Source organism: Populus trichocarpa, chromosome 9, assembly GCF_000002775.5.
Source record: "Populus trichocarpa isolate Nisqually-1 chromosome 9, P.trichocarpa_v4.1, whole genome shotgun sequence".
In the NCBI taxonomy this organism is placed as follows: Eukaryota; Viridiplantae; Streptophyta; class Magnoliopsida; order Malpighiales; family Salicaceae; genus Populus; species Populus trichocarpa.
This window is the reverse complement of record NC_037293.2, coordinates 9,593,209-9,608,985: the sequence shown is the minus strand read 5'-3', so window position 1 is coordinate 9,608,985 and position 15,777 is coordinate 9,593,209. Positions and strand designations below refer to the sequence as shown.

The following is a 15,777-nucleotide window of genomic DNA, read 5'->3' as shown; positions in this document are numbered from 1 at the left end:
AAGACTCAAGTTCGAGCTATAAAAAACAAATGATTCCCTATTTTATATTTTTTTTCTCACACAATGTACGAGTCTATATATACTCAAAACCTATTTTTATTTACCTTTATAAACATTAAAATAAATACTTGAAAAAGAAAATTAACAATTTAAATTCATAAATAAAAAATATATATTCTGTCAAAATCTTCTGTTTTTATTTATTCATTTATTTTTTATTTCACACAACCATGACTAATTCATCATTAAGATGGTTTTTTCAAAACAAATTTAAAGCATGTAACCTAGAAACTTGTAGGAATTCAAATGATTTAAATTTAAGAGAGAAGGTATTTTTTATTTTTTGAGCAATACGTTTTTTATCAAAAACTTTGTTCTTCGTATAAAACCCTTGTCAGATCTATAAAACAATTTTCAATGAAAAAACAAAAACAAAATCAAGATCCAATTAAGTTTTCAGAACCACAAACCGATTACTCGCTTGAAAACACCACCCCAAATACATCCTAGAACTTCAATAAGTCCATTTTTAACTGCAAAACTATTATCAAAACCAAAAAAACAGAACTCTTTACAGTCCCCATACTGAAATATTATAAAAATAAAGTGTGATGACTCAATCAAACAAACCTAACACTACAAAGACCAAATATGAATAAACTTAAAACTTCAAAGACGTGGACAATCCAGCTATTAGACCATTACCTTCCCTCCTGAATGAATGGTTGACCTGAATTTTCCAATCCCAGTTTACCATATCCATAATTCGCTGGAACGAAGGACCACACATAGTAGCGGCATTGGTGTCAGTGATAGTCCCAACAATAATTAACCCATTCAAGCTCTAATTCGGTCTTTCAACACCCTTCGCTACCAAGCTAATTGCAAACCGAGAAAAGCAGCCCAAAAATCACCAGGTTGCCATAAACCATGTCGCCAGAAACCACCATTATCCTGCAAAAAACAACCGGGGTTGCCTTCGCTGGCTCCTTCAGTTTTTAACCTTCACCCATTTTAGCCACGTCAGCACTTTGTTCCTTCTTTCAAACAACTAAAACATTAGCTGTCAGTTCCGAGAGACAAGCAGCATAATCTACATTAGACTACTTGGGATGACATATCGTAACATTATACATACCATACAGGTCTAATTGTTTACAAGTGCAAGGAGCATGCCTTAAGTTGCTAGATTCGCTTACAAGTATGTACATACATACACATACAGACAATGTAACTTAGATTGTTTGGTACTGCAGAAACAAATCGAAAGTTTTGTGGTGTCACTGAAGAAGCTGAACCCTTGCATTCTCTAATGCTGCATTTGCTGCATATACCAATGAATCCCTCTCGTCTTCAAGTTTCAAAGCTTCTTCCATTTTCTCACATGCAGCATCCAAGCTTCTCTCTGATTCTGACTTATGGTTAGAAATTTCAGTAACACAAGACTTGCACCTCAAAGTCTCAGCCTCACAGTAAGTCAATTGTTTCTCCAGTTGAAGAAGCATGTTTTTGACACGTGTAACTTCTAAGCGAAGTGATTGGAGGTGGTTTTCGGAAGCTTCATAAGCAGATACTGCCTCCACATGGCGCTGAGAGATGTTGTCAAACTGGGTTTTCTTATCATTGTAATGGCCAAGGAATTCTTCTGAAGAAGAGTCTGCGCCCATGGACTCCTCAATTCCAGCCAGTTTTGATTTGCATTCAATGTATTCCCTCACAGCCTTGGAAAAAGATGCATAGTCAATTGAGAGATGGCGCAAAGAATCAAAAGTGTTTTCTGCCACCTTCAACATTGTTTCATGCTGAGTCTGATCCATAGACTGCAGAATGTCGAGCAAAACTTGCCCAAACGTTTTCAAGGCTAACTTTGATGTATCACTGTTCTCCACCACAGTTTGCATCCCTGAAGGCTCCTGAAAAATACCATTTGGATGCTCAGCATCCTCTCTAGGAGATTGTAGAAATGGACCTTGCTGTATATCACTTTCATCATCATTTGATGAACTGCCTGCTAAGAGAGCCAGGGCTTCAATATCACCCACATCTTCTATAACAGGATCAAAAGGAGAAGTGCCTGTTACAGAACAGGGGTGTTAGAACTGAAGATTTGAGGAAGGAAAACAGCTGAACAAATGAATGGACATTATTTACGGCAAAAGATGGGGTTCACCATGGGGCTCTTTTAGGAACCAATAAGTGAGGTCAAAGCAACCCTACCCAATCAAACACGGGTATGAATTTGTAAAAACTGATAAACATCATCAGTCAACCACCAAAATGAAAAATGAACTCAATGTTGTGAAATGATAGTGGGGATCATGCAAATGATCAAAACAAACTGACAGCAATAAACAAAGAAATCAAGTACCCAAAAAATATACACCTTCAATTTTTGTGTCCCTTGCATTAGAAATTTGCAAAGAGAACTCTGGTTCTTGGCAAGGAATCTCAGGCTTGGGTATTGGTGGTGGGACTTCAAGTGCTGTCCCTGACACAATTTCGCAAGACTCGGAGTCCTGCATGACCAGGTCCCTAACAAGGACCTCATCTTTTCTGATAGGTGGATCCATGGATGAAATAGGATAATTATCAACACTCTTCACCATTGTTGACTCCAACTCAATATCAGAACTCTTATTGTCTTCCGTGCACAGTTCATTTTTTACAGTCAACAAGGACCGACGGGCAGGGTATCCCTTGCTTTCATCTCCTTGCATATTCTGCATGTTATTCCCTTCAGAATCTGCCCACTGCAAAAATTTACAAGCTCCATGGTTCTGTATCAAAATCAAACCACTTTACTTAGATCAAGACAAGCATTACAAACACAGGCAAAAGTATGGAGAAACACACAAGTAAAAACTAATAACTGTGTTTTAACTTCGACCATCTCGCCCAAAGACCAAGAGTTTACAGCTACAATCAATTATTGGAAAGCATTAGAAAAACAGCTTTATTCTCCAGAGGTGATGCCCGGCTGTGGCCAGGAACTTTCTTAGCTTTTCTTGAGAAAATTTAGAGTGGGACTGCCGTTATTAAGTCAGTTTCATGTTCTTGCCTTTGAAAATACGACATAGCAAGTTCTTTAAATCTAAATTGTTGAATACAGATCAACAGTAAGGCTTGTGTTTAATCTTCACATCAAATATGAAACAACGACCCACTATTAATGAGTAAAAATCTCAACGGTTGATTAAAATGTGATGTGGACTTTACGAACACGATAGAGCATGATCTGGAGAACATGGAAGCGTCGAGTCCAATAAGATCAACGAAGAACAGCACCAGCCCGTCACAATCATTATGAACAGATGGCATATTGTTGAGGGAAAAAATGAAGACCCAGAACTCAAAACAGGTTAGAAAATTGTTGAAAAGGAAAGCGAAGCAAAAGTCAAAGAGCACACCTTCTTAATCCGGCAAGCAAAATACCATCGGCCTCTGTCTGGACCACTTGATACGATATTTAAACTGCATGACCCGGCACCACATGGACACATAGGGGGTTTAAATCTAGCAGCAATGTCGTCACTCCATTTGAAGAATCCGCAACTACCCTAAAAATTAACAACAAAAGAGCAATGCAGAAGAAATAAGGGAAAGGTGGGGCATGAGGTGAAGACTGGACAAGAGTACTGTACTAACCGATGTTCTTTGATCAACAGGGCAAGCATAGAACTTTCTGCCAGGATTTTTAACGGTGTTCGAAGTTGAAACTCTACAAGTGCCCCCACCACAAGGGCATCGAACCACTGGAAGATCAGGAACCTGCACTGAAGTCGAGGAGGATGATCCAGGGCTTAAGGCCAGTGATTTTCGGGGGGTTTTGTTGGGACAATCTTTGGACCAGTGGCCAAGCCTTTTGCACATAAAGCATTGATCATGCTCTTTAGGGTTCCTTTGAGGAGATGGGGAAGCAGAGGGTGATGCTTGTGGTGGAGTTGAGGAAATTGGATCGCTAACATGACACTCGTGGCTCCCACACGCCATCACTTCCACCGACTCTCTGGTTTCCTTCGAGGAGAAGAGGAAGGAGGGGAGACCAAGGGACCGAGTTTGCTTCTTTTATTTTGGTTGACACTGACTGGAGGGAACTTTCTTCTGTGATTAGACATGAGAGAAGGGAAGTGACGGTGGACAGCCTTGGCTTGGGTATGAGCTAAGAAAGCTAGTGCATTGCTATATAGTCCAGAGAGAGGCACATGAGGCAGGATGTGCTCTCCACAGTCCACTCCACCTCTCAATGTTTTTTTCTCTCGCTTTCCTTTTGGATCATCATGAGAATGAGAAGATGACCTGGGGTATATTTTTAATTATAACAGGGATGATTGTTAAAATGTTTTTATATTTATAATTGTATTAAAATTAAAAAATTTATTTTTTAAAATTTATTTTTAGCATCACTATATTAAAATAATCTAAAAATATATAAAAATATTATTTTAAAAAAAAATTAAAATTTTTAAAAACATGATTTACACTAAATTTTTAAAAACATCATAAATCCAGATATTTTAGATTGGTTGATACGTTGACCAAGATTAAGTTTTTTTTAATAAGAAACAATTAAATCATTAGTGCATCTTTTATAAGATATATTTAAAAAATCAATTTGTCTAAAAAATGATTTTAAAAATTAAAATTCAATAAATCAGTAGGAAAAACAAACCCTCTTGATAGCTAAAAGACAAAATATCACTCCCTCCGAACGATTTCCTATATTATTTATGGGAGATGCAACTCAAGCCCCGTACATTAATTAAAGTGTTGATTTTCTAAATAGATCCTCGTAAAAAGCACTAAATAAATATCATTAAAAAACATAAATTTATTTTTTTATTGGACAGAATGCAAGTTTTCATATTGTATTTAAAAAAAAAATCAACAAAGAAATCATGAAGATAAATATTAAAATTTGTTAAAGCACTTTAAGAAATTGATTTATTTATATATTCTACCTTGTTCTTTTCTTTTTTTTTTCTCCAGCCTACAATTTATAGATTTTCAAATCAAATACACTCTAACTGTGAAATATGTATCAGTGAACAAATTAATGTTAAGCCTGGAGGAAAAAAAAAATAGAGACATCATTATTCATTTAAAGGTGAGCTAAGGTTTTTGCTCCCACCACATTTATAAATATTTTTTATAGCATCAGATTTATTAAAAATTACGATTAAATTATAAGTTTTGCAAAATAACAAACACATGATTTTGATGCTTTTAAGAGAAAGAAAGAAAATTTATTATTATTGCTTTTGAGAAATTATCAAAATAACATTAAAAAATAATATATCCTTTAAAGTCATTTCCCAAACATCCTGTAGGTAATTTTTGTACAGCCATACATGCAACTAAATACTTTTTAAATTCCTTTTTACCTTGAATGAACTTTATGCGCTCTTTCTTCTTGACTTGGTAACCATGGTTCTTTCTTCTCACATGAATAGCTACTTTCCATGTTGAGTTTTTTGTTTTTACTTGAAAAATAGGTTTTTTTTTCTTTTTGTATTTTATTTTGATTTTTAAAAAATTATTTTTACCTTTTTTAATTTTTAATATTAATATGGTCGGAAAGTTAAATTTATAATTTTTTTTTTGTATTAAGCCAGCGTGATTTGTTGGTTTGTCAAATAACTCAAGTTATTCTCATTTATAAATTTAGTGGGGTGTTTTTTTATTTTTAATTAAACTTCACTTTTTTTATAGTTTATTTTTTCTTATAAAATTAAAAAATAATAATAATTTTACAGAAAAAAAAACATGCTATTAAACTTTATAAAATAACAAAAATTAAAGGGTGCAGGATAACTATTATTCACCCATACCTATTGCACCGTTGATCATAATAGAAATCTACAATGTTTTGCTTTTAATTTTTTGTTGTGATTTAAAAAAAAACAATTCTTGTCAATTTCAACTTTTAATATATTGATCAAATTAGAAAATACAATACCATTAATCTATAATGAATGATGAAATTAAAAATTAATAAAATTTTAATAAAAAAATCAGAGGAAAAAAATAAAAATAAGAAGAATAGGGACTAGATTGAAAAAAATATAACAAATCATGATAGAATGATAAAATTAAAAATAAAGTAAATATTTTTAAGTATTTTAAACCGGTTGATACCTCGGTCATGATTAATGTTTTTTATATTATTTATAGAGAAAGAATATTTATTTTTATGATTGAAGTACTTTTTGCTCCCACCGCATTTATAAATAGTTTTTATAACATGGGATTTATTAAAAATTATGATTAAATTATAAGTTCTGTAAAATAACAATTACATGATTTTGATGCTTTTCAGAGAAAGAAAGAAAATTTCTTATTATTGCTTGTGGGAAATTATCAAAATAACATTAAAAAAATAATATGTCCTTTTAAATTATTTTCCAAACATCCTGTAGGTAATTTTTGTACAACCATACATGCAACTAAATACTTTTTAAATTTATTTTTTTCTCTATAAATAATTTATCTTAATCATGCTTTTTTCCGCACCAGGGTAAGACTTTCATGCTTTCCTGCTTTCCTTACGTGGCAGGCTTGAATAAAGCCACGTAAAGGCTAACTTTGAATGGAAAAGTACATAATTTCTGGAAAAGCCAGGTTTGTTGTCCGTTATATTAGTTTTCCTCGAAATACTTTAAATGAACTTTCTGCGTTGTTTCTTCTTGACTTGGTAACCGTGGTTTGTAGTGATGCCGGACTTTTTTTCCTTTTCTTTTCCAATTATATTCAAGTAATACAAAGGTGTTTAAAATATTATTATATTATTATAACAAATAAAGTATGCTGGGATCATTATTATAGCTTTTTTCACAAAACTGGATGAATTGCTCTTTCTTCTTGGCTTGGTAACCGTGGTTTGTAGAGATGCAAAGGTGTTTAACCTTGAATGACTTTTTTTTTTTTCAATTATATTCAACTAATACAAAGATGTTTAAAATATTATTATATTATTATAACAAAGACTACTAAAGCATGGATATTCAATTAATATAAAATTTGTGATTTTTCAAGTTTTTTAATATATTTTTTATATAATTTTATCACATTTATAAATATTTTAGTCTTCATATACAAAATACTGGAATTGTTTTTGGTTTTGTAATTTAAATTTTCTTTAAAAACCATATTGGATTTTTTTTGGAAACAATACATGCAATGTTTTTCCAATTGTATGTTTTTTTATTGTATTATTAAATAAAAAAATATTTGAAAATACATGATGAAGTCGGGTCGGGAGTTTTAAAATTTTACCCTCTAAAGCAAGTTTAATGACAATGCAAAAAAATTTACTGCAATCTGGATATTTTATTTTACATTGAATTTTTTTTGTCTGATCTGATCTGCAGTGCACTGCGGAACAATAACATGGTTGTTTTTTAATTGATCTTTATAATGTTTTTTATTAAATAACAAAATAAATGTTACTGAATCCATAATCTAGGTAACTGAGTTCGATGAGCTGATAATCCGGGTCAATCCAGTATATTATCGTTTATTTTAAAAAGAACTTGTTATTTCTTGCACCTTGACTTTTTTTTGGTTCATTTTCAAAATATTTTTTTTATTAAAAAAATCTAATCTAATAAACCTAGTTTGATCTAATCTGCATGAAGGACTTCAATAGGCATCGCAAATTATTCATAAACCTAGATTTCAAACATGAAAGAATTACAAAATCCATTGAATATCAAACAAAATCCAAAATTAGTGATAACAGGCAAGAACATCTAATGTTCACTTGTGGAAAATTTTATAGTTTTATAGGGAAAAATTCAAAGAAACAGAAAACATACTTACTAATTCTATAATTCTCTACAAAATTGGAAAACATTAAAATATTGTTTTTAAAATTCTGTAATAATCTTGCTTGATTCACCTGATTTAATTATGTTCATTTATTTTATTTTTCTAAATAAATCAAGCAATGCCTTTATAAAAAAATTGTTTTATAAAAAGTACTTTTAGTTGAGGTTGGTTTGAAAAAATAGGTGTTTGGTTAAAACTGTGGTTGAAATTGAGATCGAAGAAAAAGTAATTTAATGTATTTGGTTAATAATGCTTTTGAAATTGAAGTTATAAAATAATTTTAATATATATATATATATATATATATATATATATATATTTTGATGGTTTTAAATTTAAATAGAGTAGAATTAACTTCTCCTATTACATCATGAAATAAATAATACTTGATATAAAATATTTTTTATTATTCCATTAAACTATTTATAATTCCATTACATACAAAATTCAGCAGATAAAAACTACAGTTTTCATAATTTTGTGAGCGTGTAATAAAATCAGATAAAATATTATCAGGTATAAAATTGATATTACAGTGCGAGTGAATTTAATTTACTCTATACTAGTTTTTCATGAAAAAAAATATTGTTCACATCACAATACGAGTGAATTTAATTCACTCTAAACTATTTTTTAAAAAAAAATTGTTAAAAAAATTAACAAACTGCCAAAAAAAAAAACACGTGAACAGTGCAATTCTGTGTTTCACAGGTTGAAACTCGTAAAAAAGCAGTAAAATACTGCTTCTGAAAACTCGTGGTCCTGCCGCATATAAATTGCGGGACCCATGTGTTTTGAAACATTCAGTATTTGTAACCAAACGGCCATTTCATGCGTTTTTGAAAAAACGCGAACGCTAACGCGTTGCCAAACGGGTTCTACTTTTGTTTCAACAGTAAACAATGACCAACACATATTTACGCACTGTTCATGCTAATAATTAGCATGAACAGTGTAACATGAATACACTGTTCACGTGAACAGTGTATGCATGTTACACTGTTGACTGTAGCCGGCTATACTGTTCCGGTTGGACCGGTTCCGGTTTAAAACTTAAAATGCATTGAATCAGGTCCGAACCAGTAAAATAAAAATTATTTTTAATTTTTTAGTTATATTTTATTCGAAAAACTAGTGTTTAACATTATTCAATGACACTGCATAAATTAGACAGAGACCGCTGGATGATGTAGCATTTGCAGAATTTGATCGCAATCCCAATTTTGTTCTTGATTATATTTTACCTAATGTTATTGCACGCTTAAAAAATCACAAAAACTGTAGTCCTTATCGGATGTATTTCCTACGTGATGGAATTGTAGATATTTTAATGGAACAATAAAAAATATTTATATAAAGTATTATTTATTTCGTGATGTAATAATAATAATTAAATCTATATATATTTTTTAAAATTATCTTATAACCTCAATTTCAAAAGCATTTTTAACCAAGCACATTAAATTTCTTTTTCTTCAACCTCAATTTCAACCACAGTTTTAAGCAAATATCTATTTTTTCAAACCAACCTCAACTAAATAAAACAACTTTTTTCAGACCACAACCATAATATCTATCACAATACCAAACACATTCTAGTTGCATGTATGGTTGTACAAAAATTACCTACAGGATGTATAGGAAATGACTTAAAAGGACAAATTATTTTTTTAATGTTATTTTTATAATTTCTCGAAAGCAATAATAATAAATTTTCTTTCTTTCTCTTAAAAGCGTCAAAATCATGTCTTTGTTATTTTGCAAAACTTATAATTTAATCATAATTTTTAATAAATCTCATGTTATAAAAAATATTTATAAATGCGGTGGGAGCAAAAATTACTTCAATCATTAAAATAAATATTATTTCATGTTTCAAATCAAAAACCTTAGCTCACCTTTAAATAAATAATGATGTCTCTATTATTTTTTATTTCCTCCACGCTTAATATTAATTTGTTCACTGATACATATTCCACAGTTAGAGTGTATTTGATTTGAAAATCTATAAATTTTAAGCTGAAGGAAAAAAAAGAAGCTAGAATATATAAATAAATCAATTTCTTAAAATGCTTTTAAATTTTTTTAATATTTATCTTCATGATCTCTTTGTTGATTTTTTTTAAAAGTACAATATGAAAACTTGCATTCTGTCCAATAAAAATAAATAAATTTATGTTTTTTAATGATATTTAATTAGATCAACACTTTAATTAATGTACGGGGCTTGAGTTGCATCTCCCATAAATAATATAGGAAATTGGAAATCGTTTGGAGGGTGTGATATTTTGTCTTTTAGCTATCAAGAGGGTTTGTTTTTTCTACTGATTTATTGAATTTTAATTATTAAAAACAATTTTTAGACAAATTGATTTTTTAAATATATCATATAAAAGATTCCCTAAATTAATTGTTTTTTATTAAAAAAAACTTAAACTTGGTCGAGGTATCAACCGGTCTAAAATACCTAGATCTACGGTGTATTTAGTCGTGTTTTTAAAAAATTTAATTTTTTTATTTAAAATTATGTTTTTATATATTTTTAAATTATATCATAAAATAATAATATTAAAAATAATTTTTTTATTTTAATTTATTTCTAAAAAAACACACTTTAAACTACCGTAGCTATTACGATTACAAACAGGCCATCTTCTCATTGTCACGATGATCCAAAAGGAAAGCGAGAGAATAAAACATTGAGAGGTGGAGTGGAGAGCAGATTCCGCCTCACGCGCCTCTCTCTAGGCTATATAGCAATGCACTAGCTTTCTCAGCTCATACGCAAACTTAAAGCTCTCCACTGTCACTTCCCTTCTCTCATGTCTAATCACAAAAGAAAGTTCCCTACAGTCAAATACTTTTTAAATTTATTTTTTTCTCTATAAATAATTTTTCTTAATCATGCTTTCCTACTTTCCTTGCGTGGCAGACTTGAATAAGCGTGTTTGGTAGTGTGGTTGTGGGTGCTTTTCAAATAGCTTTTCATGCCGAAATGCATGTCAATGATGTTTTTTTATTTTTTAAAAATCATTTTTGACATCAGCACATCAAAACGATCCAAAAAGTACAAACCGCACTCAATTTTAGTAAAAAAAAAAAATTCAAATTTGGACGAAACGCAGGTACAAACGCAATACAAAACGTTCTCTAAAGCTACATAAAGACTAACTTTAAATAGAAAAGTAAATAATTTCTAGAAAAGTCAGGTTATCCGTTATATTAATTTTTTTTTTTTACCTTGAATGAGCTTTCTGCGCTCTTTCTTCTTGACTTGGTAACCGTGGTTCTTTCTTCTCCTATGAATAGCTACTTTTCACGTTGAGTTTTTTGTTTTTACTTTTTCTTGTTTTATTTTATTTTGATTTTTTAAAAATTATTTTTACCCTTTTAAATTTTTAATATTAATATGGTCGGAAAGTTAAATTTATAATTTTTTTTATATTAAGCCAGCGTGATTTCTCGTTTATAAATTTAGTGGGGTGTTTTTTTATTTTTAATTAAACTTAACTTTTTTTATAGTTTATTTTTTCCTATAAAATTAAAAAATAATAATAATTTTACAGAAAAATCATGCTATTAAACTTTATAAAATAACAAAAATTAAAGAGTGTAGTATAACTATTATTCACCCATACATATTCCACCATTAATCACAATAGAAATCCATGATAAAGCTTTTGAATTTTTGTTGTGATATTTTTTAATTTTTTTTTTGTTAATTTCAACTTTTTAGATATTGACCAAATTAAAAAATACAATACAATCAATCTATAATGAATGATGAAATTAAAAACTAATAAAACTTTACTAAAAAAAATCAAAGAAAAAAATAAAAATAAAAGGAATAAGGACTAGATTGAAAAATATATATATAACAAACCATGATGGAATGATGAAATTAAAAATAAATAAAACTTTTATAAAATGAGAAAAGATAGAAATTATATATAAAAAAAATAAGAATTGAAGTTGAAATACCAACAATAAAAAAAATTAAACTGTAATTTTGAAGAGAATAGAAAGAACAAAAAAAAAAAACTCCTTGATGATAAAACAAACCACCAATGCTAACATATAACACCTCCCCGCAAAGAAAAGGACTTTATAATGAAAGAAAATTTTTAGACATTATAGATGCCGCACGTGTTGGAGAGTGCGTTCACGCCGCCCATCCTTTTATTTTTTTTACTCAAATACCAAGATGCCCCTAAGCTAATTAAACAATAACAATAATAACAAAAAATAACTATTGTGAAAATGGCGAAAAAGCTCATTGACTCTAATTTTATATTTTTTTGTTTTTAATTTTTTTTTATTATTTCATCATGCTTTTTAATTATTTATTGTTTTTTATACTTGGTTGAATACCAAATTTCTCCTTAATTGATATTATAATAACAAAAAAATATTGTGAAAAATATAAAGATACCCCCTATATTTGTTTTAATTTTTTTGGTTTTGATAATATTTTGATCATTTTACAGTGTACTGAGATGGAAAAAAAACTCATTCCTGAACAGTTTGGTAATCCTATGAAAATAATCTAATGCTTTTAAAAGCTAATGTTAAATTTTCCGGATAGAAAAGCAAAATCATTATTACAGCATTCCATTGAACAGTGTAGATAAGTCTGAAACTCGAGTGTTTTTTCAAGGCCAATTAGTTTATTTTATTACACACAGTAGCTAGCTTCACCGTTACCAGTACGCTATGTAGCGGTGAACAATAGCACCGCATTTTTTTTTTTCATTTCTTTACTTTTTTTTTTATTGACCCGTTAATGCGTAAAATGGTGGGAAAGTTCCATCCAAACCCCATACTTTCCATTTTCCTTTTTAATAGTCCCTGTAGTTTTGGTATTTTATATTCTGGTCTTGGAATTTATTTTTTACCAATCCAGTTCTTGAGACAAGAGAAAATAAAGAAAGTCATTAAATTTTAATAGAAGAGAGAGAAAATCATCAATTGATATTTGACAATGAAAAAAGTTAATTTTTGTGTTAACAATTTTATTTAATAATAAAGTTCAATGATGGTTGTTTTTTCTTGAAAACATTACTGAGAAGGCAGATTTGAGCCCAAGAATTTCTTCCAACTCTTATTTTATTTTATTTTTTTGGTTTCTTAACCCATTTTTGGGTTAATTGACGTTACTAGTGGGTTCATCTAGGTCTCTTATGTTTTTATAGGTATTTACAAGCAAAGAAATAATTAAAAAATAATTTTTCAGGTTAAAAAGCCATTAATTTCCTCTAATGTCCTGGTCACCTCTGTGGTGGTAGCAGACCACCCCCTTAAGAATAATAATAATAAAAAACAATGCCTGGGCCCTTCAGCTTTTTTTAGTGGCCTGGGCTCGTGTGCACTTGCATTTTTAGTTTAGTTTTTTTTTGAATTTATATGTAAACATATTATAAAAAATATTCAATTTTGTAACGTTTCTTAGATAATATTATAATTTTTTATAAAAAAATTGTGCGCTTAATATACTAAAAAACCATGGATATTCAATTAATATAAAAATTGTGATTTTTCAAGTTTTCTAATATATTTTGTATATAATTTTATCACATTTATAGATATTTTTGTCTTCAATTATATATAAATTACTGGATTTTTTTTGGTTTTGTAATTTAAATTTTCTTTAAAAACCATATTAGATTATTTTTTGGAAACAATATATGCAATATTTTTGCAATTGTATGCTTTTTTATTGTATTATTAAATAAAAAATTGTTTGAAAATACATAAAGTCAGGTTAGGAGTTTTAAAATTTTACTTTTTAAAACGAGTTTAATGATAATATCAAAAAATTTACATTCCTTTTTTATGTTTATTTTTTTTTGTCCCATCTATGGTATAGTGCGAAACAATAATATATTTGTTTTTTAATTAGTCTTTGTATTTTTTTATTAAATAACAAAAAAAATGTTATTGAAACCAAATTAAAGAAACAGAAAACATAATTTCTAATTCTATAATTCTCTACCACATTGGAAAACATTAAAATATTGTTTTTAAAATTCTGTAATAATCTTGTTTGATTCACCTGATTTAATTATGTTCATTTATTTTATTTTTCTAAATAAATCAAGCAAGGCCTTTATTTCCATTAAAAAAAACTAGACTAAAAGACATGTCTGCTTAATTTTTTATACATAATATTTTTAGAAAAAATAAAAAACAAAATAAAAACTAGAAAATAAGGGGTGTGGAGATAGAGAAGGGCAGAATCCTGTATTGTCGTGACTCGTGCCCGTCAATATAGTATTTCCACACTGCCGTAGAAATTGAAAAAAGCAAAAATATAGATGGTGGATAGTATTGTTTAGCGTGGGGTAAGTAAGAGAGATCTGCCCTGGGCCAGGTCCAATATTAACGACACCTACCCCGAATTCAAAGATGGAAGACGAGCTATTGTTTTCCTTTTATATTTTAAAAATTAATTTTTATATATTTTTAAATTATTTTAATACGATGATATAAAAATATTTTTTTAAAAAAATATTTTAATATATTTTTAAATATTTTTTTTTTAAATTGCTAATCACTATCATAATGAGGCGCAGATTCTCACACCTCCAATCAAACAAACTAGGAAAGAACCACAGACAAATAGTTAAAAAATTTAAAAGTTTCACAAATTCCCAAATTCTTGAAAAAAATATTTATCCAATTTAGTTTAGACTTTTTAATACCGATTTAGTTTTAATTAAGTTTCAAATTGTTTTATGTTTTCATTTATTTTTATTCTAAATTAAATATACAAAAAAAAGGTGGGTGATTTTTAATTTTGTACCTTAGTAACATCCGTGGCATCATTTACACCTTTTAAAATATAACAATTACATTGAAATGTGGTTATATCTGATCCAATTTCCTAAAGCTTGGGGATTGAAAAACCTCCGTTCCATAATTAAATGGATCGACAGAAGGAATATTATAAAAAGAAGAAGAAGAAGGAATAGATTGATGATCATAATGAAACTTTACAAGGAGCATTGGTTCAACTGAAACTATAATTAATAAAAATGGATCGTTAATGGTCACAAATCTTAAGAGATGAATTGAAACTTACTTCATCCAACATTATTGTCACTAGGAAGGTGGGACGCGTGGAATTAGAGATGAGAGTACTATCCTATTCCATGTGGTGCAGGATAATTCATTGTGACCTCTATCTGATCATCTTGGAAAAAAACCCTAGCTAGTTTTGGAATTTGGGTTCTTAGATTCATGGAAAATTGCCTCACAAGCCATAACAGATTATTAATGTTGTTAAGCACAAACTTTGTGAAAAGAAAATACAACCAATTCGATAATAATAAGGACATGATTAATTTTCCCATCACACGAACGCATACATGATCATAATTAACTTGAAAAAAATCAGAGATAACATAACAACGACAACTAAACATAATCGGGCTGGTCATACCCAAAACAACGCAAACAAAGAAAAACAGATTGATCAGGGAAAACAACAAAACATATTAACCAAGCATGCGGCACCAGTTACAGTACTGTTCAGCCGCATTTTATTTGCAACTGAAAGACCCCGCCATGTTGCACTTCGCCGGAAGCTGCATTGCCAAGTTGGGATCTATATTATTGTCAGTTAGCATTTTAGGGTAGTTTTTCTTGAAAAAGCAAAGGCAGCTCAAGTCAGCTTTCTCTAAAGCCGAGCAGCATGAATATGATGGTGGAAGAGGGTTAACACCTGTCTGCACTGATGGCTTACATGAAGCAAAACCCTCTTTGGTCATGCCGCATAAGGTGACCTGTCCTTTTGCCGCAATGGGGTTGGACACCAGGGCGAAGGCCATGACCAATGCCACAACGACAAAATTCTTTGTGCGTGCCTCCATCACTCTCAAAATGTCGACAAGCTACTGATCTCTTTCTTGTCTCTTGTTTTGTGGAGTTGTGAAGAGAGCCAATGGTACG

General features: G+C 29.7%; 1 protein-coding gene across 2 annotated transcripts; it reads right to left on the bottom strand.

Annotated features, from left to right (window-relative positions):
- Positions 1-526: 526 nt before the first annotated feature.
- LOC18102133 (uncharacterized) lies at positions 527-4,276 on the bottom strand. 2 transcript variants are annotated; one of them, XM_024608821.2, is made up of 4 exons: positions 3,646-4,276; positions 3,408-3,557; positions 2,369-2,777; positions 527-2,074 (listed from the first exon to the last, which is right to left on the bottom strand). In XM_024608821.2, the coding sequence occupies exons 1-4, from the start codon at positions 3,988-3,990 to the stop codon at positions 1,281-1,283; spliced, it is 1,698 nt and encodes a 565-aa protein (XP_024464589.2). In that variant the 5' UTR covers positions 3,991-4,276; the 3' UTR covers positions 527-1,280. The 2 variants fall into 2 exon arrangements, with proteins under 2 accessions (XP_024464589.2, XP_024464590.2); XM_024608822.2 differs by having other exon boundaries at positions 2,384-2,777; positions 3,646-4,273.
- Positions 4,277-15,777: the final 11,501 nt, after the last annotated feature.

Coding starts and splice junctions, on each gene's coding strand:
- LOC18102133 (XM_024608821.2), bottom strand. CDS start 3,990: ATGGCGTGTGGGAGCCACGAGTGTCATGTTAGCGATCCAATTTCCTCA. Junction 2,778..3,407: donor TTGCTTGCCGGATTAAGAAG/GTGTGCTCTTTG, acceptor ATTTTGATACAG/AACCATGGAGCTTGTAAATT. Junction 2,075..2,368: donor TGAAGGTGTATATTTTTTGG/GTACTTGATTTC, acceptor GTTCTGTAACAG/GCACTTCTCCTTTTGATCCT.